The sequence below is a fragment of the Crinia signifera genome, chromosome 12, assembly GCF_055691185.1.
Source record: "Crinia signifera chromosome 12, ASM5569118v1, whole genome shotgun sequence".
In the NCBI taxonomy this organism is placed as follows: domain Eukaryota; kingdom Metazoa; phylum Chordata; class Amphibia; order Anura; family Myobatrachidae; genus Crinia; species Crinia signifera.
Window position 1 is genome coordinate 17425077 of NC_139228.1, and position 27776 is coordinate 17452852.

The window sequence follows — 27776 nt, forward strand, 5'->3', positions numbered from 1 at the left end:
TTCACTAAATTGTAAAAAATATTGTCTATTATCTTCTAGAAGGTGATATATATATATATATATATATATGTAGCAGCCTCTTATTGGATCCTATGGGAAACATCCCATCTTCAGTAGAACACCCATCTGATTAAATAAACCCCAAAGTCCCCATGGCGTTCTCTTGTGTCTCCTCACTGCTCTACTTCTGCATGCAGCACAGCAGGTAGACTCCAAAGCAGGGCCGGATTAAAAGGAAGCACAGGGAGCCCGTACCCCTGGGACCCCGTCTATCTTTTTTTATAAAGGTTTTGTGCATGGCAGTGGAGCAGTGCTGCAGCTTCACCTATCTGCCAATGTGACAATGATTAATGGTGCTGAGCATCAGGAGCCAAGAAACACTGACTGCACAAGTGTGCAGTGCATTACTGGGAGTTGACTAAGTCCCATGAGACTTTGCACAAGAGGTCAGAGGCGGAGAGGCTTGGCTGAGCTCTGCTTGGTGGAGCTCATCATATGCTTCTCAGACCCATGAAGGACAGCAGCAGCAGCCTAGTCATGGGAGGGTTTTTAATCAGAGGCAGTGCTGAGCCTGTCAGGGCTCCTACAGAGAAAGGTACAGAGGGACAAACACAGACTATTCATGTGGTATTACATATATATATATATATATATATATATCGCCAACCGCCATCTCCCACCAGGGGGCGCGCATGCACGGGACGCTCAGCGTGCCCCATGGCGACGGAGCTCCCCTACCCGTTCCGACGCAATGTGATGGGAGGCACTGCTAATATGTTTAATATGATGCCAGGGAGAGACATTGCTGATGCACTGCTGGGCAATGCGGAGATGCTGCAGTCAGGTGATGCTGCTTGGCGGAGTCTTGCTAGGAGAAGCACACGCACTGATCTTGAACCTTTGCTGATGTAGATGGCAGATGGAAGAGCCACAGGTTGAGGTTAGGCATGGATTACATTAATCCTTAAATGAGGCCAGCAACTATTTGATCCCCGTACCGGTGCAGGAACTTGTAGCCGCAGTAGATACTCAGGCAAACAAATATAAGGTAGACTGCCATGGCAATCAGGAGCCACGTCAACATTCCATTCACAAAGTTCTGGACAAATCCACGTCTGGTGCTGTTTCTGGGGGTGCACCTCATGCTGCTCCTGGGGGCGCCCATAATGATGCTCCTGATAATGCCCATAATGTCTCTCTGGATGGCGCCAATGGTGATGTTCCTGGTGGCGTTTATAATGTCGGAGCTGATGGCGTCCATTATGAAGCCCCTGAAGTAGATAATGCAATAACAGAGACCCAAGAGCACGTATGGTATACATATAATTTTATTTTATGTAGACAAAGCATTATGACCTCCAAAAACAATGACCTTACCTTCTTATACAGCAAGGACGGGACCTTATATACTATGCCAAGATTCCAACACACTGGAAGCAATCTAGAAGGAGTTAACATAGGCAGCGGCTGGGCTCTGTTTAATTAGCAGCTAAAGGAACAGATGTGTTGACTGTCCTTCCTACACGGCAGCTGGCAAAGGAGAACAATTGAGGCATGTTAAAGCCTCTGTCCAGCTGCTGAGCTGTAATTACCTGCTGCATAGGGATCGCAGGTGATGCAGGGACCCCACCGCTTTCCCCCAAATCATAGCTGAATACTCAGAATAACATTTAACTCATTCCTTAACAATGGAGCCCAGTAGCAGGCTTCCACAGTCCACATAATGAGAGCAGAGGTTGGTGAGAGAGACTTGTTGCAGGGTCAACTGGGGACGAGGTGCGGTGTGAAAGCACCAAACTGAATAACCTGGGTTTATCAACACGGCAATTCACCCCAGGTTATAAGAAGGGTTCAAGTGTGGAAGGGTCAGATCCCGGTCAGAACCAGGATAGTGACAGAGGAGGATTTAGACCTCATGGGGCCCTAGGCAAAATACAGTTTGGGACCCTCCTCCTAGATGTGTGCACAGTCTACCGATAAATGCTCAGCTGCCGTGAACATCGGTATTGTGTACAAGTCTGAATGAGGTTCTTTCCTGGCTTCTACCTGATGTCCACCTTCCCATTGTTGACCTAATGCTTGTATCGACTTTCCGACCATGTCAACCTACATCAAATGTCAACCTAAGGCCTGTCACCCTTTAGTGGTCAACCTAATATATGTCGACCTTGAAAGTGTGCACCCTATCAGTGGCAAACTCAGGATTTGTAGAGGGGGTTTCCGAATTTGGTCCAAAACTCCCACTCTGCAGCACACTGGAGTAATGCTGGGTACACACCAGGACGACTAGGGCCCGATCCCCACAATCTAGATCCAATTCCGATCAATTGGATGTAGATTGTGTGCTGATTGGGCCCTTTTCTGACCTGGTGTGGACCGATACCGATCCGATGCGCGGTCCCGCGGGTCGGTCGGTCGTTATTGAGATCCTACCTGCTGCAGGTAGGATCTCAATGACGACCATACAGCCGGGTGCGGGTCGCCATCGGATCGGACCCGCTCACGGTGCACATCGTGAGCGGGTCGTGCCCCCCCGCGTCACCGTGAGCGGGTCGGACGAGACACTGACGACCCGCTCACGATGTGCATCGTGAGCGGGTCGTCCTGGTGTGTACCCTACATAAGTAAAAGAGTCTGGGGGAACAGCCCTGAAAGTTGATCTTTTTATACACTGGATAGTGTATGGAATACAGTGATACATCATATTTCACAGTACATATTGTCTATAGCAGCGGCTCTCAAACTGTGGGTCCTGACCCCAAAGTGGGTCGTGACCTTCTCAGCATGGGGTCACTACTCCATGTTGCTGACCATCAGGCTGATGACTTTTCTAATCTCAGTCAATGATTCAAGGAGTCTGGAAAAATCTGTCGAATTGTCTGTTATGTTAGACTCCTCCCCTCATTCCGTGCCTCCACAATGCTGCCATGTACGTGCTGTCTGCTGACCACACATGTGACAAGATGACCTTCTGCAGTAACTTGCTGGGGTCCTGTAATTATTTTTATTGCCTGTCCCAGAGCAAAATAGTTTGAGGACCCCATGTCTATGGTATAGGCTGTTTCAAACATTTAAATAAGTGGTCAAGAAAAGGTTAACCATATGATAAATACACAAACATACTGTAACAGAACCAGTACTGCACTTTCTAAGCTCACAATCTCCCACTTTATGGTAAGCCTCCTGTCTCTTCCTCCTGACAGCTGCTCTCCGTATAACTGAGTGGGGCCTTGTTGATAAGATTTGCAGGACTTTGTAGTGTTTGTGTGTGGGGTGCCCATGTGTAAGCAAAATGTGTTGTCACACAACCTCTCGTATTTGCACTTTGAACCAAAAGCATTCCAAAAAGAAAGAATGAATGCAACTAGGCGCATTTGGTTGCATTAAAAAAAAACTAAAAACTAAAACACACAGCGGATAAAGTACACAAATAGAGATTGAACACTATACAAATAGTAAATTAAAAGACAACTCCACTCAAAACTGTCAATTACATTTTAGGCTAAACATAATTGTATAATTGTTGCTAGATTACAGAATACAAGTAAAAAGGTAATAATGATTAAAGTATGTGCAGTCAGAACTACTGCAGACAGATGGCAATTCTAATCTTTTACTGTAGGATGCAGGTTTATAACAAGAGAACTCCTGTTACAGATATATCAGTCACAAAATAGTACACGACAGGAAGGTAGTATACAGAGATAAGCACACAGGAGAATCATTAAGTAATGCTAAGAACATACTGAATAGTAGAATTCATTATAATAATACAGATAATACAGACAATGGAAACAGGTGCACGTAACATCATAAAAGTAGGATTACCTGACCATATATTTTTGAACATGCTTTTTAGGATATTGAAACAGAACAGCTTATTTTACTATAAAGTTGCCTAATGCATGCTGCCATATTTGTTTTGAAGTTTATTCTGCATAATGAATAAATACATTAACAGCAGTTGATGCTACTTTAGACTTGCTTTTATCCGAATTAAAGGCCCCCATACACTGAGTGACTTACCTGCAATTTGGGATCATCAACGACTGTCTATATACACATATATATATATATATATATATATATATATATATATACACATACACACACATATATATGTATATGATAGATAGATATAGAGTAGTTATCCATATACTGTATATATGGCTAACTTCTCCTCGCCTCTATGAGGTGAAGTTCCATCACGGACCACTAGAGGCCACTCAATGGACCAAATTACTACTTTGTGTGCTAAAAGAGGTCGTAGCAGAAAGTGAAAGCAGCTTTTACAGGGACACTGATCTGTTTAAAACTTGCTGGATATGGAGAAAATGAGCTGTGAAGACAGAGACTGGAGGAAGGAGCAGATAGGGACTGGGGGTGGGGTGGAGAATTTGTGGGCTAAAAACTGTCACAGCTCAAAGTGAAAGTAAAAATGTTCACATCTCAAAGAGAAAGTACATTGCAGAAGCCGTCATTTTAAAGGGCTTTTAATGAGTTTAGTATATAAAATAAACAGGAACTGTACCCTACAGCTGAGCAATACTGAAAACTGTCATTTCTGGGATTAATCTTTGAAACTTGGAAAATTTGAATTTTAGAGACCATTGACAGCAATTATATTCTGCTTAATGATTACTCTCGAAATGATGCACTTGATGAATTGATTTAATATAGTTACTTTTGTGAAAGCCTGGAGGGGGGAGGGGGGGTGCTCGTTACATGGTAAATGTTCCTCTAATTCCTGGAAAAGGCATTTACTGGCCTTTCTACAATGGAAGAATGAGGGATTAAAGTGACAAATATTTGTGCCGCTTATGGCAAGAAAAGAAATACGTGTGCAAAATAGGCCAATGACAGATGAGATGAACTTAAAACTGTGCGTAAAATTCTCAGAAATGCTCCCGGGACTATCTTTTCTAAATAAGTCCTCTTTCTTTTAGATATTCACACATTCACCGCTGCCTGCAGGCTGTACAGTGGTTTCAGCCGTTGCTTGACGGAACGGATGTGGTAGCAAACACTTAAACCTGCAGTTCGGATCTACAACAAAACCCAGGTCCGTAAAACCGGCAACTCAGAAGGCAAATATTGATCAGCAAACACGGAGCAGGCTGGGTAACAGGAGCTGGTCACACGGAGTTACTGCCGGCTCTCGGAAAAAATAACTTGGGGAGTTAGAGGCAAGGATGACAGATGGATTATCGCTTACACCATTAATTAGTGCTTACACTTAATAATTCCAATGATATATTACTCTGTATTTATCAGATAAACTACAGCGACCAGGGTCTAAGTGTCAGCAGATATAAACGTTCTGTAACAATCTTCAAGAGAGTTGCAACACTAAGGAAATATTAATGTTATTTTAATAAGTTATTTTATGCATAGTCATTTTTATGGATATGATTTCACTCATTAGGATTAGGAAGAGTAATAATTATTATAGTAGTAGAAGAAAATAATAATAATTATTTGACATGAGGAAAAAAACCCCATCAAATTTCACAAAAAATCTATTTTTCAGGAGATGTGATCATATGGTGGGGAAGGATTGTGGGGAAATATTAAGCTTTAACGACCAGATGTATCAAGCTTCATAAAGTGACAAAATGGAGAGTGATAAATAGCCAGCCAATCAGCTCCTACCTGCCATGTTACAGGCTGGGTTTACAAAATGACAGGTAGGAGCGGATTGGCTGGCTGTTTATCACCCTCCACTTTATCATTTTTTTAATCTTGATACATCTGGCCCTAAAAAAGATCAACGTGAGGGTGAGAGAGTGATAAATGTCCAGTCAGCCCGCCCCTAGCTGACATTTTAAAACACAGCCTAACATGACAGTTAGGTGCAGACTAGCTGGATGTTTATCAATCTTTACAACCCTCACGTTTATCTCTTTTTAAGGCTTAATATACAGCATACCTCCCAAGTGTCACGATTTCAGCGGGACAGTCCCGATTTTCGGGTCCTGTCCTGCTGTCCCACCCGCGGCCGGCATTGTCCCGCTGCGGGGGGTGGCAGTTGGGAGCCCCCCAAGCTGAGTGAATAGACGCTGTTTCGCATGCGCACAGCGTATATTCGCGGGCGAAAATGGGGTTGCGGCTAATTTGCATAAGTCGTACCCACATTTGCATAGGCCACACCCCCTTTCGGCCACGCGGGTGTCCCTATTCCAGCAGCCAAGAAGTTGGGAGGTATGATACAGTATGTGCCCCAGTGTAACTTATCACACTGAGGGGTAGATGTATGAAGCATTGATAAGGGGGAGAAGTGATAAAGTGCCTGGTACTTAATCACCAGCCAATCAGCTCAATGCAAATATAGCACTGGTATATAATATGATCAATAGAGCCATCACCCACATCATGCAGTGTGAGGGACAGAGCAGAGCTGCTGCACATGCCCAGTGTACCAGCTTCTTATACCACATTTCCTGTATGTGTGGATCTGAGCCCTTAAATATCACAATGGACCAGAGAGTAGCTGCCAGGAGGAAGAGACAGGAGCCTTACTATGAGGTGGGAGATTGTGAATTTTGAAAGGGCAGTATGTTTGTGTATGTGTATTTATTTATTATACGTTAAAACATACCCTGACCACTTTAAATGTGTGAAACAGCCTATACTATAGACCAGTGGCTCTCAAACTGTGGGTCCTGACCCCAAAGTGGGTCCCGACCTTCTCAGCATGGGGTTGCGACTCCATGTTGTTTACCATCAGGCTGATAACTTTTCTAATCTCAGTGATTCAAGGAGTCTGAAAAATCTGTTGAATTGTCTGTTATTTTAGACTCCTCCCATCACTCTGTGCCTCCACAATGCTGCCATGTATGTGCTTTCTGCTGACTACACATGTGATGTGATGGGTTATTGTATTACAGACTCCTCCCATCACTCTGTGCCTCCACAATGCTGCCATGTATGTGCTTTCTGCTGACTACACATGTGATGTGATGGGTTATGGTATAACAGACTCCTCCCATCACTCTGTGCCTCCGCAATGCTGCCATGTATGTGCTGCCTGCTGACTACACATGTGATGTGATGGGTTATGGTATATTAGGGCTTTTTTTTTGCAGCTTACCGAGTTTTTTTTTGCAGCTTACCGAGTTAGTCAGAATGACCCCCCCCCCCCCCCCCCCCCCCCCCCCCAGTTTGCCATAATACTCAGTGGTAATACTTATATTAGGATCACTATAATGTTTGACTCTAAAGCCCTTTACACACACATCGTCTTGCTTTTGATTCGATTTTCTATCAGATCTTTCCATTCGACTTGGCATTAGATCTGTACTTTTGGATTAGATATCGAATTCAATATACATTCATTGTACCCATTCAATTTACTAGATCGAATTCAATATTTCCTTGGCTGCACAGTAGATTTTTCGGTACTTGTGTATTATAACGGCGCCCGATTTCATCCAAATCGCATCCGATATCGCATCCGATTTATCGGCCGATTTGCAGCCGATTTTCTGCCGATTTTGGGCCGATTTGATCTGCGATGCGATTTTGCGTCCGATTTGCGGCCGATTTTTGGCCATTTCCTGATGATTTGCATGTTATTCCATCCTTGCACACCCCCAGGTACTATGCGATGGTATGCGATGTGATTTTCGGGAAAATGCCCCTGATTGTACAATTAAATATCGAATAGCAAGTGGCATGCGATGCGATGTGATTCGCAATGTTAAATGCACCCTCATTGTTAACGCCACCCCCACTATCAACGCCAACCCGAAGCATGGCGAGCGCAGCGAGCCCGCGAGGGGCGGCGGTACGCGTCCTCCGACCTTTTCATACCCCCACTATCCACGTCGGCGTGGAGTTGATTTTAGATAGTGTGGCGAGCGTAGCGAGCCACCGAGCCCGAAGCGTGGCGAGCGCACGCGGATTACTTTACATGTATTCCGCGTCCGCTCGCCACGCTTCAGGCTCGGTGGCTCGCTGCGCTCGCCACACTATCTAAAATCAACTCCACGCCGACGTGGATAGTGGGGGTATGAAAAGGTCGGAGGACGCGTACCGCCGCCCCTCGCGGGCTCGCTACGCTCACCACGCTTCGGGTTGGCGTTGATAGTGGGGGTGGCGTTAACAATGGCGGTGCATTTAACATTGTAAGCACCCATCAGGGTGATTGTACAATTAGAAATCGAATCGCTTCACATGCATCACATGGCATGCATCACATGCCACTATATTGCATGCGATGCACTACGATGGTATTCGGGGGTGTGCAAGGTGTGCAATAATGGAACAGCATGCAAATTGGCCGTAAAAAGTGAAAAATCGGTCGAAAATCGGCCGCAAAATCGCATCCGATTTTTCCATGCGATTTGCGGCCGATTTTCGGCCGATTTCGTGGGCGCCGTCAAAATACACAAGTACCGATTTTTCTGTTTGATTTTGGGAAAACGGGAGCACGCCTCGAATCGAATGTAGATTGAAAGTGACACAAAAAAACATTCCATTTCGTTTAGGATTCGATTCTGCTTCTATAAGCAAAATCGAATCGAAAATCAGGAAAAATCGATGCATGTGTACAGGGCTTAAGGTGCTGTGAATTTTGCGAAACAACCAATACAATTGTGATCTCATCATTACATGTTGTACACACTGTAGTAACTGCCATAACTGCTGGTTACATTCATGCTGCTCATTGTAGGAATATAATCTACTCTCCACTAACATATAGAATATCCACTAGAATATTAAGTGAATAGAATATCCACTAGAATATTAAGTGAGAAGTTTGGAAGCTTCATAAGCAACTTTTTAAACTAGCAGAGGGGGGCAGTGAACCAAATAAGAATGAAGAAATCTGCTCCCCCAACCTAGAGGTATTGTCTCTGCAGGCAAATGGAACAGGAAGCCTATCCACTGCAACAGAAGATAATGCCGATCAAAACCAAATAGATATAGGCAGAAAGTTGAACATAGCTAGCAGCAGGAGAAGCACAAACACAACTTTAAGAGCTATGTGTGCAAATGCTAGGAGCTTAGGAAATAAAATCCCAGAACTAATTGCAATAATGACAAGGGATGAACTGGATATTGTGGCTATTACAGAGACATGGTGCAATGAAAATCATGACTGGGACATAGCTATACCAGGATATACTTTATTTAGGAAGGACAGAATGGGAAAAATTGGAGAAGGGGTTGCAATATATGTGAAAAAATATATAAAGACTACCTTAATACAAAGTATTGAAGAAAAAACTGAGGCCCTTTGGGTGACCATAGAAACAGGGGAGAAGGCGATTCTTCGTATAGGGGTGATCTACAGACCACCAGGTCAGGAAGAGAAAATAGACAAGCGCCTATTGCAGGACATCAATAAAATGGCATTAAAAGGAGTCGTAATAATCATGGGAGACTTTAATCTACCTGATGTAAACTGGGAGCTGCCTGTTGCAAGTTCCACCAGAAGTAGGAACATGCTGAATTCCTTGCAAGGAGCATCCCTCCAGCAATTGGTGAGGGAGCCCACTTGTAAGGACGCAATATTAGACTTAATACTTACAAATGGTGACAGAATATCTGACATAAATATGGGTGAAAATCTGGGATCCAGTGACCATCAAGCAGTATGGTTCAAAATAAAGACAGAGACTGACTCATCGCACACAAAAACAAAGGTGTTAGATTTTAGGTGGGCTGATTTTGTAGAAATGGGAAAATCTGTAAGGGATTCTTTGGCAGAGTGGAAGAACTTGGAAGGAGTGCAGGATAAGTGGGAAAAATTAAAAAGTGCAATTCTAAAAGCAACAGAACTTTGTGTCAAAAGAGTTAGGAAAAACACAAGAAAAAGAAAGCCATTGTGGTTTGCAAAATTAGTAGCAAGTATTGTGAAAGCAAAAAAGTTGGCCTTTAGGAAATTAAAGCAGACGCAGAAGAATGAGGACAAAGAGGTGTATCTTGTTAGACAGAAGGAGGCTAAGAAGGTAATCAGATGTGCAAAAGCACAGGCTGAAGAGAAAATGGCCCAGTCAGTGGGTAAGATCTGTGTAATACTTTCAGTGATAGGTTGCTTCACCCTCGATGCTCAACGGAGAGGTACCGCAGGTCTTTTCTACCTGCTGCAATCAGAATGTACAACTGTCATGGTCTGTAGAGACCTACATGTTCTTAGATTCTAGATTTATATTGTTTGGACTTCTTATCTTATTTGCTATTTTCACCCTTATCTGTACTTGAACCTTGCTGTAACAATTGTAAATTTCTCCATTGTGAGACGAATAAAGGAATTCTATCTATCTAAAGGGGGGAAAACTTTTTTTAGGTATATAAGTGAAAGGAGAAAAACAAAAAGTGGAATAACTAGACTGAAGACAGAGAGTGGAAGTTTTCTTGAGGGGGACAATGTAATAGCAGATAATATTAATAATTATTTCTGCTCAGTATTCACTGCTGAAAGAGAGGGGAAGGGGCCACAGTTAAGTTGCAAGTATAGTCAGAAAACTGAGGGAGAGACAAGTACATTTACAGAGGAGAAAGTCCTCACAGAACTCTCAAAACTGAAAGTGGATAAATCAATGGGGCCAGATGGGATACATCCAAGGATACTAAAAGAGCTTAAAGGGGAGCTGGTAAAACCAATAACAGAATTATTCAACCAGTCACTAGCTACTGGAGTAATTCCAGAGGACTGGAAAACAACAAATGTAGTCCCACTGCACAAAAGTGGAAGAAAGGAAGAGGTAAGCAACTATCGACCAGTGAGCCTTACATCAGTAGTAGGGAAATTGATGGAAACACTCTTAAAACAAAGAGTTGTAGAATATCTCAGAACCAGCAATTTACAGGATCCAAAACAGCATGGGTTTACTGGGGGAAGATCATGTCAAACAAATCTTATTGACTTTGATTGGGTGACTAAAGTAATAGATCAAGGTGGGGCTGTAGATGTAGCTTATCTAGACTTTAGTAAAGCTTTTGACATTGTCCCACATCGCAGACTGTTAAATAAACTTGAAAGCTTGGGATTGGATTCTAAGATAGTTGAATAGATAAGAGCGTGGTTGCAGGACAGAAAACAGAGAGTTGTAGTAAACGGAGTACAGTCAAAGGAGGGAAAGGTTACAAGTGGAGTACCCCAGGGATCTGTACTTGGACCGGTGCTTTTTAATATCTTTATTGGTGATATTGCAAATGGAATTGAGGGTAAAATGTGCCTTTTTGCAGATGACACAAAGGTATGCAACAGGGTAGACACACCAGGAGGAGTAAAACAAATGATTGAGGATCTAGGTAGATTAGAGAAATGGTCAAGAGAATGGCAACTACAGTTTAATGCCAAAAAATGCAAAATCATGCACTTGGGTCTCAGAAATCCAAAGACTCAATATAGTATAAATGGCACTATAATGGAAACTACTGAGGAAGAGAGGGATCTATGTGCCACTATTTCAGGGGACTTAAAAGCAGGTAGGCAATGTAACAAAGCAATGAAGAAGGCAAGTCAGATGCTTGGTTGCATAGGGAGAGGTATCAGCAGTAGAAAGAAAGAAGTAATAATGCCACTGTATAGGTCATTGGTACGACCTCACCTAGAGTATTGTGTTCAGTTCTGGAGGCCATATCTCCAGAAGGATATAAATACATTAGAGACTGTACAAAGAAGAGCAACTAAAATGGTGCATGGCCTACATCACAAAACGTACCAGGAAAGACTAAAAGATCTTAATATGTATACTTTAGAGCAGAGAAGGGAAAGGGGGAACATGATAGAAACTTTCAAATATATCAAGGGCTTTAACAAGGTACAGGTGGGAGACATTCTTCACAGGAAGAGGAGCAGCAGAACACGAGGACATGCACTGAAACTAGAGGGAGGAAGATTCAGGGGAAATGTGAGGAAATTTTTTTTCACAGAAAGAGTAGTAGATAAGTGAAATAGCCTCCCATCAGAGGTGGTAGACGCAAATACAGTAGTACAATTTAAACATGCTTGGGATAAGCATATTGATATCCTTACAAAAAAATAAGGATCAAATATGGTTTGAGGTAACATGTTTAAAAAAGGGGGCAGACCAGATGGGCCAAGTGGTTCTTATCTGCCGTCAAATTCTATGTTTCTATAACAATGCAAATGTTACTAAGGGTCGTTGCCTCTCATGGATTAGACAGCAAACACACTGCATTATCATTGGGTATAGGTCATTGGGTTGATGCCATGAAGGTCGACATACATTAGGTTGACCACTAAAGGTTTACAGGGCTTAGGTCGACACCCGAAATATTGACATGGTTAAGGTTGATGGGTTTGGAAGGTCGACACAAACATTAGGTTGACAATGGGAAGGTCGAGAGTCAAAATATCGACATGAGGTTTTTTGTCCCGAATGTCGACACCGTATGAGTGTTCTGTTGCGCTGGCCATGCTTCGCGCCTGGCACACTATTATATTCTCACTCCATGCCAAACACGTAAAAACTCATATGGACCTTTTCACCGTCGACCTTCATAGTTTTAACCTAGCGACCGTATCCCCTGGAACCACAACATCGATTTAGATCAATTTCTATGGATTTAAAAATGCATATAAATAGCTGAAAATCAACGCTAGTAAATATATCCCCATTTTTTGGGGTAATATTTATATATCCTAGAAGTGCAAATATTTGAAAAACAATTCTTTATATTAAGTGTATCTTCCCATGCCGCTTTATGTTTATGCGATGTGCCGTTTTTCCTCTGGATGATGAAGAACGCCCTTGAGGACGTTCAGATCACATTGCCAAGAATGCAAAACAAATAGACCACATATGCAAATGGTGATTTTGTGGGGTCGCGTTGTTGCCTACCACTGCTCCAGCCGGTTATGTTAGCAGGCTAAGCCAAAATAAGAATATAGTAACCGTCTATACCTGGTGCTAGACAGAAATCTAGAGCAGATGTTTCAGTTTGTGACCTCTGAACTGCTCACTGACCAGCCATACCCCTTTCACATTGTTAACACAGGTCAGACACGGGAACGCGACCCGGCTCTGGCGTTTTCACATTAAATTGCTGGGTTGGTTGACCCGGGTTATAAGCTGTGGTGCTTTCACATTGCACCTATAATAACCAGGGTCCGAGGTGTGATGTGAAAGGGGTATCAGAGATTCCTCTCTGATGAGGGGTATGGGTCATATGGTCGACCACAGTACGTCGACATGACGGAGGTCGGTACATGGCTAAGGTCGACAGGGTTGGAAGGTCGATAAAAGAATTAGGTTGACAATGGCTAGGTCCAGAGTCAAAAAGATGACATGAGTTTCATGGTTTTTCATGGTCAACACGGTCGACATGGTCAAAGTGTACCGCTACGCTCGGCACACTATTCTATTCTCCCTCCACGTCCTAGTGGATGGTAGGGCATGAAGTACCACCCGTCGGCTCAAAAAAAAGAGAAAAACCAATGTCAACCCTTTGACTGTCGACCGTCCCATTGTCATCCTAACGCTTGTGTCGATCTTCCAAACCTGCTGACCTTAACCATGTTGACCTATTTGATGTGTCCACCTAAGCCCTGTCAACCTTTAGTGGTCATCCTAATGTATGCAGGTGGCTGCCCCCGTTGGCATTTTCCTGGGCGCACCCAGTGTTTTCATGGGTATGCCCAGGAAATGCAGGGCGCTTGCATGCAAACGCCCCTACCCGCCACCTGCACGCCACCCCCAATGCGAGTTCCACAGGGACTTATCAAGTCTCAGAGGCACCGACAGTGAAGACCTGCACATGCGCGATTATGCGCATGCTCAGATCTTCAACATCGGTCCCGTTGCAAATTCACAATGGGGTGGGTGAACTAGAATTGGCCCCACTGTTTTTTACTTTGCGCATGTGCTGTATATGTCCTAGATGCACTATAAGAGATTAAGAGTGTGTCGGCATTTGGAGGCGGCAATGGCAGCCGTTTCCCAAAGCTGAAGGGTCGCCTGTTTTGTGGGAATGCAGAGGTCAGGATCTCAGTCTTCTGATTTCTTGGCCTCTTGGTAAGAGCTGTGGCAGCCAATCTGTATGACTTCATGGGTCATTCAGCTGACCGATGGCGTCAAAAAGTGATCCGATGAAATTAGAATGCATGTGCAGTATGGATCCTGAGTCATTGGACATCGCACTGGATCACAAATGCATGCAGAAGGTGCCTACTTACACCAGATGCCTCCTGCTACATTACCATATCTGTACACCTCTGCTACTTCCAACCACATCTGAATCAGTCCCACTGAGCGATTATCATTCAAAGCTCTCGTGCATCGTTATTTAGGTTACATAGTGTTATGAATAAAGTGGAACCCCATAAATATCTCTACTATAATCAATAATCTCATTTCCCTCGAGGGCCCAAATGTAATAGCCAGCAGTTTACAGGAACCCACATGATTCTGAAGATTTACCCCATAGTTTTAAAGAATCAAAAATGAGTAAAACCAGTAAATACATGACACCTTAGATGTTAATATCCCATATAGCCATGTTAAACTGTATATTATTCAATATCATGTAGCACAACAGACTCGAGAAACCTTCATTCTTACAGTTGATATAAATGCACTGATTGTATACCAGTGGTGGGCAACAGGCGGCCCGCGAGCCGCTTAGGTCTGGCCCGCCGATCTGACATATATTAGTATGACAAGCGGCCCGACTATAGCCGCTTGTCATTGACATCATACTGTTTACTTTTTTTTTAATGCCGCCGCCGTTAATGTCCGTCTGTGCATGCCGCGCACAGCATTACTGGGAGCGTGGGAGGGGACGTGATGACGCTGCAGCTGCCTCCCCGCCATTGGTTGGCGCGGCCGCGTCACCGCGTCCCCTCCCACGCTCCCAGAAATGCTGTGCGCGGCATGCACAGACGGACATTAACGGCAGGGGTTGTAACAGAGTGTCGCCACGTACCCTCCCAGGCTCCAGGAAGTTCTGTGCGCAGCAGGCACAGACAGGCATCAACAGCGGCGGCAGCAGTATTAAAGTTTCCCCGCGTCCCCTCCCAGGCTCCCTGAATCGTGTGCAGGGTGGGTGCAGCAGGATTTTTGCCATGCACATCTATGAGGTGGCAAAACGGCTGCTAAGTAAGCAACAGGCAAATATTTTATGTGCATTAGTGTTATATACATACCCACACAGTATGGGTATATATATATATATATATATATATATATATATATATATATATATATATATATATATATACATATACATACACACCCGCACAGTGTGTGTGTGTGTGTATATATATATATATATATATACACACGCACACACACACACACACACACACAGTGTATGTATATATATATATATATATATATATATATATATATATATATATATAAAGTGGTGGACGAACCGGCACTTACTCTCTGAGTGGGTAACTGCCCGGGTATCCGCGGTGGTGTGTGGATACTGTGGGAAGGATCCGCATCACTCCAGAGGTCTTGGGCAACAAGTTTCTTTTTAATGAAAGTACAGGTAGCGGGTCGACGTTAAATCTATAATGTATAAGTGTGTGTGTGTATATATATATATATATTCTGTATGTCTTGTAACATTCATAACAAATATTCTTGATAAAAATCTTAAAGCATTTTGTGATTATGTGTGCGGCCCTCGAATATTTTCTGGTTTTGATAAGCGGCCCCCCAGCCAAAATAGTTGCCCACCCCTGTTGTATACCAATGACTGCACCTCAGAGGCGCAATCAGTAAAGATAATCAAATTCACAAATGACACTACACTACCATCATTGGCCTCATCAAGGACGGGGATGAAATCGGCCTACAGACTAGAAGTGGACCGATTGGCCCAATGGTGCAGCAGCAACCATCTACAGCTCAACCCACTCAAAACTGTTGAGATAGTAGCGAACTTTAGGAAGAAGTCTGTTGGTGTTCCTCCGTTAGCATGTTGGAAAAGTGCAGCAGAGCCTATTCTTCCTTAGGCAACTGAGGAAGTTCAACATCCCACAGAAGCTTCTGCTCCTCTTCTACTCTGCGATTGTGGAGTCTGTACTGTGCTCCTCAATACTGGTCTGGTACGGCTCCGCCAGCGAGAGACAAATGCAGACTCCAAAAGGTAGTCAGAACTGTGGAGGAGATCACCAGGACGGACCTTCCCCCTGTCCAGGACCTGTACCTGTCCAGATCAAAAAAGCGGGCAATGAAGATTTTTAAGGACCAGCTACATCCTGGTCATGGTTTTTTTTTATCCTGCTGCAATCAGCCAGACGCTACAGGGCCATTCCCACCAGGTCCACCAGCAGTCTAAAAAGTTTCTTCCCTCAAGCGGTTCATCTGCTGTTCCCCCACCTGTTTATATTGTTTAATGCTTATATTGTATACTGTTTACTTGTTACCTTCCTGACTGCTGCACAGCAAACCCGTAAACAAATTCCTGTATACGCAAGTATACCTGGCCAATAAAGCCGATTCTGATTGTTCCTTCATCTCACAGACAATCAGATGTAATATAACTCCTACGTGGTGATGTAGCCATGAAATTGACAGCTACAATGTTAACCACCATACTGTGAAGGTCGGCATATGGTTATGATGTCAACAGCCTAAACATCAACACTTGGAAAATGTCAATAGTGACAGAATTTTAACATGTAAAGTCGACATTGTCCAACTGTTAAAAACAGTTTCAACAAGCCCACATTCTCATGGAGACATAATACAACAAACCCTCCTATGTGAATAATAAAACTCTACAATATAACCTGGAAAATAGAGATGAAGTTCCAGCCAATCAACTGCCATATTACAGGCTGTGCTTGAAAAAAATGACAGGAGCTGATTGGTTGGTACCAGTGGTGGCTCCAGCACGGTTCAAATTTAAAATAGGGGGAAAACACCAACTGTCAGTGAGTTAGCTTGGAGTGGTAGTTGCTGTGCCTTCCCTATTTGAGTTTTGAACTGTGCTGCAGCCCCGCCCCCCCCCCCCCCCCCCTTTCCCGGATCCTCCCCTGGTTGGTACAATAACTCTCCCCACTTTCTCTCTCTCCAAGGCTTAGAACATATGCCCCTCAGACAAGTAAAACTTGTATGAATCAGTGTTTGGGCCATAAGTAATAGGATGGAAAAAAGACCCGGGCTGGAAAAGGAAATTGGAGGGCATGGATATTACAGTATCTAACTGGCGCTTGTTCCTTTTTCCATCTGCTCTGTTTGGACCACTCACTTGCCTTCACTGTACTTACGACAACCTCCCCACCCTGTATGTAGACCCCTCTGCCTCTCTGATTCTAGAACACGTCTAACCTCCTACCATGCTTAAACTCACAAACATGCTTTCTTTGACTTTACGCTTCCTCATCTCAATTTCCATGCAGGAAGTGGGACACTAACACTAACTTTCCTGTAAATTCCTCCTGTTCTCTCTCAACACTGTTCTTTCTCATGCCAAACACTAGTACCTCTCACTTATAAATTCCCTAACCCGCACCGTCTATGCCAGCTCTTCTTGGTGTTTGGCTCTCACCGTAGCTTTCCCTCCTGTCACCCCATATTTTAGGAGCAATATTAATGTATAATAAAAGGTTGTATTTGTAGGTGCTCTGTGCATTTTTTTTTTAGTACTTGCTTTTGGACGCTAAACCCTCGTTTGCAAAAACACTGAATTATGAAACATTTAAAGTGGTGTCTGTTGGTTACACCTTAATAAATGGGCAAGGTTTCTGTTAATAGGACGGTTGCACTGGAGGGTTTTAAAGCCACAATAATCTAGACTCACTGCGGAGAAATGACTCAATTATTCTTGGGAGAGGATACTGACTGGACCAAACATTATACCATCCCTTATGCAGGGCCACATGTCCTAATATTATCAAAAATACAGTTCTCTTAGTATGTAACTTTGGGTTAAATGTACGAAGCTTGGAGAAGTGGTATCTATCCCAGGGTTGCCTACTCTCCCAGAATGGCCGAGAGGCTCCCGAAAATCGTGTCCCCCTCCCGGCCCCTTGGAAAGGTGGGCAACCCTCCCGCATACCAGTGGCCCCCCTGCATCTCCTCTGCGATTTGCGGCTTTTGGGGGGGGAGGGGGGATAAAGATGCAAATTGCGTCATTTTGGCGGTGGGGCTTGATGACATCTACATTAGGCCGCTGACAGTCTCTCTCCGCCAATTGCTTAGTAAGAGCTCCTTTAAGCATAAAAGCGCACATGGGCATCTACAGAAAGGGACGGCTTTTATTAGACGGTTAACCCTTTTAGGCATGTCCATCTCTACCTTTTACTGTACATAAATTGTTTGTATTACGATTTCGCCACATTACGATGTGGCGAGCGCAGCGAGCCCCGCGAGGGGACGCGGATACCTTCACAGTTATACGCGTCCCCTCGCGGGCTTCCCAGGTGTCCATGGCGACGCGGACACCTGGGAAGCCCGTGAAGGGACGCGTTTAACTGTGAAGGTATCCGCGTCCCCTCGCCACGCTTCGGGCTCGGTGGCTCGCTGCGCTCGCCACACTATTCTATTCTCACTCCACGCCCTAGTGGATAGTAGGGCATGAAAAGGTCGGAGGACGCGTACCGCCGCCCCTCGCGGGCTCGCTCCGCTCGCCACGCTTCGGGTTCACGTTGATGGCGGGGTGGCGTCAACTACTTTTGGGGGGACATTTTTATGTTCAGGGGTGTTTTTGCCCCATTTCCCATTGTTCCCTATGATAATTTGGGGAAATTGATCCATTTAACATTGTTTCCTATGGTAAATCGCGGTCATCGCGGGTAAATTGAGGCATTTAACATTGTTCTCTATGGGAAAATCGCGGGCATCGCGTCTGGCCCATCGCAGCCGATTTTTTATCGGCCGCGATGCCCCCGATTTTACCCCCGATGCCCGCGATTAAAATCGTGGGCGCCCAGATAGGAAACAAGTACCTTATTTTTTCTTTAGAAGTGCCACATTAATATATTGTTATTTTTTTGTGATAATTCCCCCCTCCTCCCCCCATTTTTTTATCACTGTTTATTCCACCCATGGTTCACCTCGGTTATTTCTCATGATTCTCCTCTTCTACCTCACTCCTTTGTTTGGCCTTTGAGGAGATACACATAGCATTAGCAGCCTGCTGATTTGGAATGGGTTTTTGGGGGCTAATTTACGTTTTTCTGCATTTCTCCACAATATTTGAACACTGCCTACAAATGGAGCCATTTACTCCTTGTATGCCGCATTGGTCAATGCTCGCCATCAGAGGCAGCCATGAATAGGGTAAGCGGTAGGCATGGGTGGAAAAAACAGCGCATGCACGGCGAGCGTAAAATGGCATACGCTGTGCTACACTCGCCGGTGCATTGAATACTGCCCTATGACACGGTATTGATCGTGAAAGACTTTTCAAGGCATTAGGAATTACAGAATAATCCTTTCTTTAAAGAACAAGAAAAGCAAAAAATAATCCTAAATCTCTAGCAGTTTTAGGAGCTAAAGTATGTCAGTATTCAGGGCCAATGAATTCATTGTCAATAGCATAAAAAGGGCTAAATGTATGTAATTTGGAGCTGTTTTGTTCCTAAAGTATTAATAACATCAAAAACATAATTTGTAGTCATCCAGTCAATTGCAGGCATTTACCCAATGTCGGGATCCCGACTGTCAAAAACCGACAGCCGGGTTCCCGACGGCCACCTGCTATTTTCCCTCGTGGGGGTCCACGACCCCCATAAAGGGAGAATAAAATAGGTGGCTCGCGTGGCGAACGCAGCAAGCCCACAAGGGGCTTAGTTGTGCTCACCATGTTGTCTGGGTCCGGCCAGTCGGGATCCCGATGTCGGGATAATGACTGCCGGATCCCGACTGTCGGACCCCTATACCACACCCATTGCTTTTACCAATATTGGCCAAAGCCTGCAATAAGCTGGTTGGCTAAACTAAAACTGGTCATATACTAGTGTGATTTGGGCCCTTTTCATCAAATGCAGCGGGCCGAGAATTTGGATGAAAAGTGTGAAATCGCATGTGTTTTACCTCCGATTGTGATCCGATGTGTGTTTCCATGTGCATTGGATTGGAGCTAGAGATCCCAAGAGCTGCCATCAAGATTTATTGAATCAGGAAGCCTTGTGCTGCTTACGATGTACAGTATCATATGCGATCCTGCGCCCGGGAAGCTGCAGGGCAGTTCCAGGGAGATCCTATGTGACTTCTTCCCTCAGAAAAGTCACATAAGTGTGTGGGGGCTTTAAATGGAAGAGCAACAGCACAAACACATGGCAGAAGAATAAAAGAATATACCACACCTATGAAACATAATGGCACAGCAGTGGCAGACAGGATGGCAGTTTAAAAAAGGATATGACCCTATAGAATGTATTCTTTAATTGAGAAATGGATCAATAGCCCAAGGCCATCAATGAAAGGTTTTCATTAATCAAGAACTAGATCAGAAGTCCAAGTTCAGTACAGGTGATTCCAGGAAAAGTAACCGCCTAGTCAAAATCACTAATTATACGAAGATATGATTTGATGCTATGATGGTATAATTAGAAGATTATATGATTCTACTCAGTCTGTATTAGAGATGTGCAGATCCGGAATAACCCTGATTTACCTGGATTTACTCAGTTCTCAAAACGGGATCTTATTGGCTATCTGCTGTCACATGTTTTAACTCCAAAACATGTGACAGCTGGATAGCCAATAAGATCTTGTTTTGAGATGTGGTTTAATCTGGATCTGCACATCTCTAGTTTGTACGGTATATGTGGGGAAGCTGCAGAAAACGGTGCCCATACGCCTGGAGATGGATGGCCTAGCAGGACACAGAAGACCATCATTGCCACAGTCAGGGGCGGGCTGGGCCGGGGGGCAGGGTGCCATGTGACCCCCGGGCCGCTCAATCGTTTTGTGTGCGGGCCGCCGCCACCTTGCTCTGACTCTGAGGCTGCTGCTGCAGCCACGGCTGACCTGTCTGGTTTCTGGTCTCCAGAAACATGGCCGCCAGCCTCCTGCACTGAGGTCATGCCTAGTGCAGGAGGCTGCTAGAGTGGAGGAGAGTGCACGGCCCAGTTCACAGTGCAGCAGAGTATCAGATGGAGCAGGCTGCCAGCGGTAAGGACTCTGCCCTTTATTGCAATGCACACTGAGGCAGCCCACCCCGAAGTAGTGGCTGTATGAAGTCACCACCCGGGGAAGGTTGTGTCAGACTAGGGAGACTGCGGAGGGCAGGGAGGGGGTGTTTATATATACATATGGAGCCGCACTAATGTATTAATGGGGGTAGTTGGTGTTTGTAATTGTGTATGGAGCTGTTTTGTATTGTTGGGAGGGGGATGGTGGTGTTATATATATGTATGGATTTGAATGAGGTGTGTCGATGTATATATGATTGGATTGATATAAGAGAGGCAGTGTATGTATGTATGTATGTATGTATGTATGACAGCAGCAGTGTATGTATGTATGTATGTATGTATGTATAAGAGCAGCAGTGTGTGTGTGTGTGTGTGTGTATGTATGTATGTATGCGAGGGCTGGAGTATGTATGTATGAGAGGGCCGGAGTATGTATGTATATATGTATGTGAGTGCCGGAGTATGTATGCATGTATGTATGTATGTATGTATGTATGTATGTATGAGAGTGCCAGAGTATGTATGTATGTATGTATGTATGTATGTATGTATGTATGTATGAGAGTGCCAGAGTATGTATGTATGAAAGTGATGGTGTATGTATGAGAGTGCCGGTATATGTATGTATGATAGTGGTGCTGTATGTATGTGAGAGGCGGTGCATGTATATATGTAGATGCGAGGTGGAGGATGGACGGCCACTCATGGGCCTGTCCTTTGTGCATGCCCCCCAGGCTAAACTTTGCCAGCCAGCCCCTGGCCACAGTATAGCATTATTCACAGTGGTGCACAGTGGAACTGTATTTCCCTTATGTTGTGTAGTAAAAATTACACAAACCATATTTAAACCAAGCGATAAGGACTGAAGTGCTTGGTTTGTTTGGATCGCTTCCAAAAGAAAACCTGTTACTGGTTTGCATAAACCAAGCTATTAATGGGCTTGAGGCAGCTAATATTTGTAGGATGTCATTGTCATCCTCCTAACTGTCTATTATCATCACTGCCACATATATACACTCATCCCTACCGGAATTTACCATTTAAAAAAAAAAGAGACCTATTCCACCTTGGGTAATCCTACATAGTACGCCCAAGATGGCTGCCTCACCTGGTACTTTGTGAGGGTGGAAGTTATAACCCAAAATGCCTTCACCAACCCTGCTTTATGCTTTTCGGGCACTCTAGGTTTTCTTTTTAAGTCTGTGTGGCTTGTCTATTGCTGTATTAATTAAATCTTCTGTATTGTGTGCATTGTTTTTGATGTTTGTATAGCACCTATTATAACTGCAGATGACCAGATGAGATGACTGGAGGTGCCACTACAAGTGAATGTACAATGAGAAAGCAAAGAAGGGATTGTTACATTTACTACTCAGTTTCATTAAAAGACTGATTTTTGTTGACATCAGCAAAAAAAAACTATTTTTTGGCACTTGTTATGTTTGGGTTACATATGACGGAAATACATCCACAGCAAACTGCAATACCCTATGCTGCCTCTACAAAAGGACACACCACTGAAAATATGATTGAAATTGAATTATTATTCTTCTTATTATTATAAAACACAATCATTTTGGCATGGTTTCTTTTTGGGGTGCAGATGATGGGGACACGTCCACTCCCACTACAGATGACATCCTATTATCCCTAATAAAACATTGGGTGCAAAAACCTTTTGTTTTACCAATTTTTTTATCAGTCTATTCAACTTGGATCTTTCGATAACAATTACGAGTTCTCCCGGAAACACACCGGTTCAATGAATCCTATACGTTTTCAGTCTCCGCTGAAAAACTGGGGTGTGATCGGGGATTTTGCTTCTCCTGCCTGAGGCATAAATAAACAGCCCACGGTGAGCCTATTGCCCGCAATCACGGGTAATATGATATTGTACAAAAGTATACACTGCCTCTAGGAAAGACATACGTCAACCAAATATACTGTATATGGAATGCTTATAATGGAGATTAAATGGTTTTTTTAACACAAGCAAAAAAAAAAAAAAAAGTTGTTTCTTTTTTGGCATCTGCTTATTTTGATCACATCCTGTATAATAATATAAATTGCGCTTATGAAACACATACAGTTGAAAAAATATGATTTCAATTATACAACTATAAAAGACACAGAGAAAAGAGCCCTTCTTGTACTGCAGCTCGTTCAGGCCCAGCACAATATTTGCGGTAATATACATGCTTCAGTAGATAGATCAAAACAATATTTGCAAGTTCATTTGGTCTTTAATAAACATACAAGAGAGGCAGTTATATCTGCAGTACTGTATCACAGGTGCTACTAGGGTCTGACAAACACATCTAGGACCAGCGGCCATGTGTTGTACTAGCTGAGCTCAGACTTTTTTTTTAAAGGGGCAACAGTTCACAAGGCCTTGAAATGATCGCCCTTTTAAAATAAAAAAAGTCAGAGTTTGTCCGGCATCCAGCACGGCCGCCGATTCCAGCCGCTGAACTCGGACGCCATTACATCTGGCCTATTGTCTGCAGTCCGCACTATGGTGCACTGGAATTGCAATTGCAGTTTGTGTGTCTGCCACACACACCCTAACAAAGTTGGGGATACGGTCGTTTTATCGAATGACATTAGGTCGAATGTCATTTGGTCGACCCCACTAGGTCGAATGTGTAAAAAGGTCGACATGGGTTTATGTCGAACTTCCGACTATGTCGACTGCCATTAGGTCGACTGGGGTTAGGTCGAATTGCTCTTTTTGGGTTTTTTTTGGTGCCGACATGTGCCGACAGGCAGTGGTTCATGCCCTACCATCCACTAGGGCGTGGAGGAGGTTATCAAAGCTGTGGCGAGCGAAGCGAGCCAGCGTGCCCGAAGCATCGCGAGCGAAGCGAGGGTCCGATTCACTATGTCAACAGTGTCCATGTCGACACGGTTGACATTTCGGCCAAAAAACCCCCAAAAAGAGCAATTCGACCTAACCCCAGTCGACCTAATGGCAGTCGACATAGTCGGAAGTTCGACATAAACCCATGTCGACCTTTTTACACATTCGACCTAGTGGGGTCGACCAAATGACATTCGACCTAATGTCATTCGATAAAACGAACCGTATCCCAAAGATGCCTGCTGTCACCTCCTCCATCTACCTACTACTAAAATCGCTTTGTCCTAATGGCGCTTCAATGGCATCCTAAGGGCAGTTTTACAGCACAACTAGATGCTACACCCTACTATAAAATGGTACCTGATCACTAGGACCTCTTACATGCTATCCAAAAACACACATTATTGCCTCGTTTCGAGTTCCGAACTTGATGGGCGATCCACGCGCAAGGACTCGGACCCACTCAGAAACCCACAGTTGGTGTTTATTATTCTGCTCATCATGAAATGGCAGCGTGCTTTGGATATATTATATTCATTTACTTTAACCCTTTGAGTGGCAAGTGTCAATATAGGTGTGAAAATTACCAAGCAAACATTTTTATCCCTCATAATGACCTGTAATGTGTACGTTATATAGGAAATATATTATTTCATTACACAACATTTTTTATTTGAATTTACATAACAATTGCGAGCGACGCTGGCATTTTTACTCACAGAGATTTTGCCACTCAAAGGGTTAAGGGTGATGCAGTTTTTTCCCCCCTTCTTTCTATCGAGATCACAACGACGACTCGCACTCCCAGCAAACCCAGCAAGCTGTTCACGGTTAATAGGATTCCTCCCTTATGGCGGGATGTATCAACATACACCTCCGCCCTTCGCACGGCAGCCGCCGCGATGCTACCGCATATGTACTAACATATGCGGCCAGCATCGGGCTGCGGTAACGGAGACCCCCGCTATACCTGTGATGTTGGCTGCGGGGGTCTCCGTCACCTCCCGGCGGCTGCCAGCGTCCCCCTGTGTCTCCTCCTCCCCCCTGAAGCCGGAAGTCCTGCCGGCTGTGACACCAGGGGGAGGAGATGATCACAGGAGGACGGGAGGGGTGGGCGCGCAGACGTCGTTCGGCGGGCGGCGAAAGAAGCCCATAGGCTTCTATAGGGTATCGCCACCCAGAGGGTGGCGATACCCTGCAAAGCGAAAACGCTGCGGACGTTTATTGATACATAGGAAAATGCCGTAAAACGGGGGTTTTACGGCATTTTCCATTTAGTAAATCTCGCCGCTAGAGCGCATGTCATTAATGAGAAGGAAAACCAAGCTTAATGATGGACAAAGCTGGGCCAAGTATCCGATATACAGACTGCCTTTGACATAACAGCCAGTCTCCCAGGTGACACACTGCGCAACATAATTACACACAGAGGGGAATTGAATAAGCTGAAACGAGAAGTCATATAAGCTGTATTCACCTTGGAAGCTGGATCAAAGGTCGTCTGCGCAGCTACAATATCCGTACAGATCTGTCTGGTCTCCTGCAGAAGATGAAGCTCCTTTTCCAGATGTTTGCACTGGGAGAGAGGGGGGGGATAATAGAATATCATGAAATTAAACATTTTAGTCCCTTCTAAATTCATCGCTCAAGTAAAAAGGTTCTTCTGGCTTATTGGCAATGAGTGAAAAGGTGCATTTAAACATGTTGAGGAAAGGAATTTACAATATTATGTGTTATGAAGGGAGATAGGAAAAAGAGACAGGAGTTTGGGATGGACAGAGAAGTTATGTGGAAACTATTTATACACCGGCGCTGAAATATAGGGTCATTTGTACTCATGAAACTAGAACAATAATTAACAGTCCGCTAGTTATTCTGACAGCACATGAATAAAGTCGGCATTTATATTTCCCTGACGGCTTTTAGACTTAATTACAGACTTACACTAGTACGATATGGACGATAAATCGCGTGAAAAGTCCCCTGCACATCGGATCAGATCAGGAGATCGTCATGGCTGCCACAATGATTTGTCGGAACCGGCAGCCATGACGGTCATCGCATACGGGATGCAATCAATTTACCGACAGGCAAAAAACAGACGGTCAAAATACCAATGACCATTGGCAGAAAGTCAAAATACATACACGGTTAAAATGCCAATATTCCTTATGCCAACATGGTCAAAATGTCGGCGTTTAAAATGTCGACATGTCAAAAAGTCGACATGAGCTTTTCATTTGAAACCGACTACTTGTAACTCTATGCCCATGATAAAAGTGGACATAGAGTTAGATTATAATAGTGTGCCGAATGCAGCGAGGCATGTGAGGGGACGCGTTACACTTATACAGTGTCCATGTCTATGCAGACATAGACACCCCAAAATTTTTGACTCTTTGGCATGTCAGCATTTTGACCATGTCAGCATAATGGATGTTGGCATTTTGAACATGTCTGTATTTTGGCGGTCTGCCAATGCTTGCTGGTGTATCTTGACCGCTGGTATTTACAAATGTCGGGAAATCATAGTGAACCCTTGTATACGATACATTGTATGGCAAAGGACCGTACACAATGTATCGTATTTGATCCAGCCCGGTGGCTCTCTGGCGGGCAGTTGCCGTGGTTCTGCAAGCAAAGCTGCATGTGATACCTCAGCATAGTTGACCATTACATTTTGCATTTAATGATACAAGTGTGTTACTATACAGTAACTTTAAAGATGTGATCTCTGTCTTTTTCATATCGGAGAGGAAGGAATAGACACACATAATACTATAATAATGAAAAACCAACCACACTACAAATGTGTCGACATTCATGCGTCACTTTACTCAAAGGGATTTCATTCAGCTGCAGTTGCACGTGTGTTAACATGCGCAAAGAATCAACGTTCTGCACATGTGCAAAAACCTAATTTTAGCATTCCGAATGCAAATAGAGCTACAGTATCACACAATAACATGTTATCATACCATTTTTTTTACATATTAATGTACAATACACGTTTTGATTATTTAAGTAGATGTTTAAATAAAGGTTCACATTAAAAACATAACCACACAATGATTTCAAGGAATATTTCCAGGTTATATAAAAAATAATCGGTACTTCTATGTTAGTTGGGCGCCCACTAAGCTATTTGCTTAGTTTTCCACGTCCGCTCGCCACGCTTCGAGCTTGGTGGATCGCTGCGCTCGCCACACTATATACAATAAACTCCATGCCGACATGGATAGTGGGGGTATGAGCGTACTAACTATAGTGGGCGCCCAACTAACATATACAGATGTAGCGGGATTCATCTTTGCAGGTGATGGCGTCGCCATCGCCATCCCCTGCACCGCCGCCATCTGTATGCCGGAAGGGGACGCGCGTGCACGAGGTGCGCGCGTGTCCCCTTCCGACGGTGCTGCCCTCGGTCGCCCGGTGCCCACACCGGGCGACCGCACCCCCCCGCAGTGCACTCGGGTCCCCCCCTGCCCCCTCGAACGGGAGGCGGACAGTATTGCGTCTGCCTCGCCGCCCGGATACTGAGATGCACGCGCGTCTCAGTCAGATGGAGCGCCGTGTTGCTGGCGGATCTTTTTTGGGGTCTATTCATGTAAGAATGCAATATCTAGGTTTTAGTGATCAATAAAGATTGCATATTTAGAGCTTTTTTTTTCTCTTCACCTCTGATTGGTCATTATGAGAAAAGGGGGCAGGGAGGAAGTGGGGAGACAGAACTCTTCTCTGCAGCCTCCTTATTTCATAATGCCATCTGAAATTCTTTTTGAGAAGCAAAACGGAAAGCTGAGCTTATGTGCCTCTATGAATCACTCTCCCCATACA

The 27776-nt window shown here is 44.2% G+C and overlaps 1 protein-coding gene across 1 annotated transcript in view; it reads right to left on the reverse strand.

Annotated features, from left to right (window-relative positions):
• MIPOL1 (mirror-image polydactyly 1) overlaps positions 1-27776 on the reverse strand; it is a 308085-nt gene that overhangs the window by 90997 nt on the left and 189312 nt on the right. The window contains exon 8 of the mRNA XM_083166788.1: positions 25417-25515. Within this exon, the coding sequence (XP_083022914.1) occupies positions 25417-25515 (99 nt within the window). The remainder of the gene's footprint in view (positions 1-25416; positions 25516-27776) is intronic.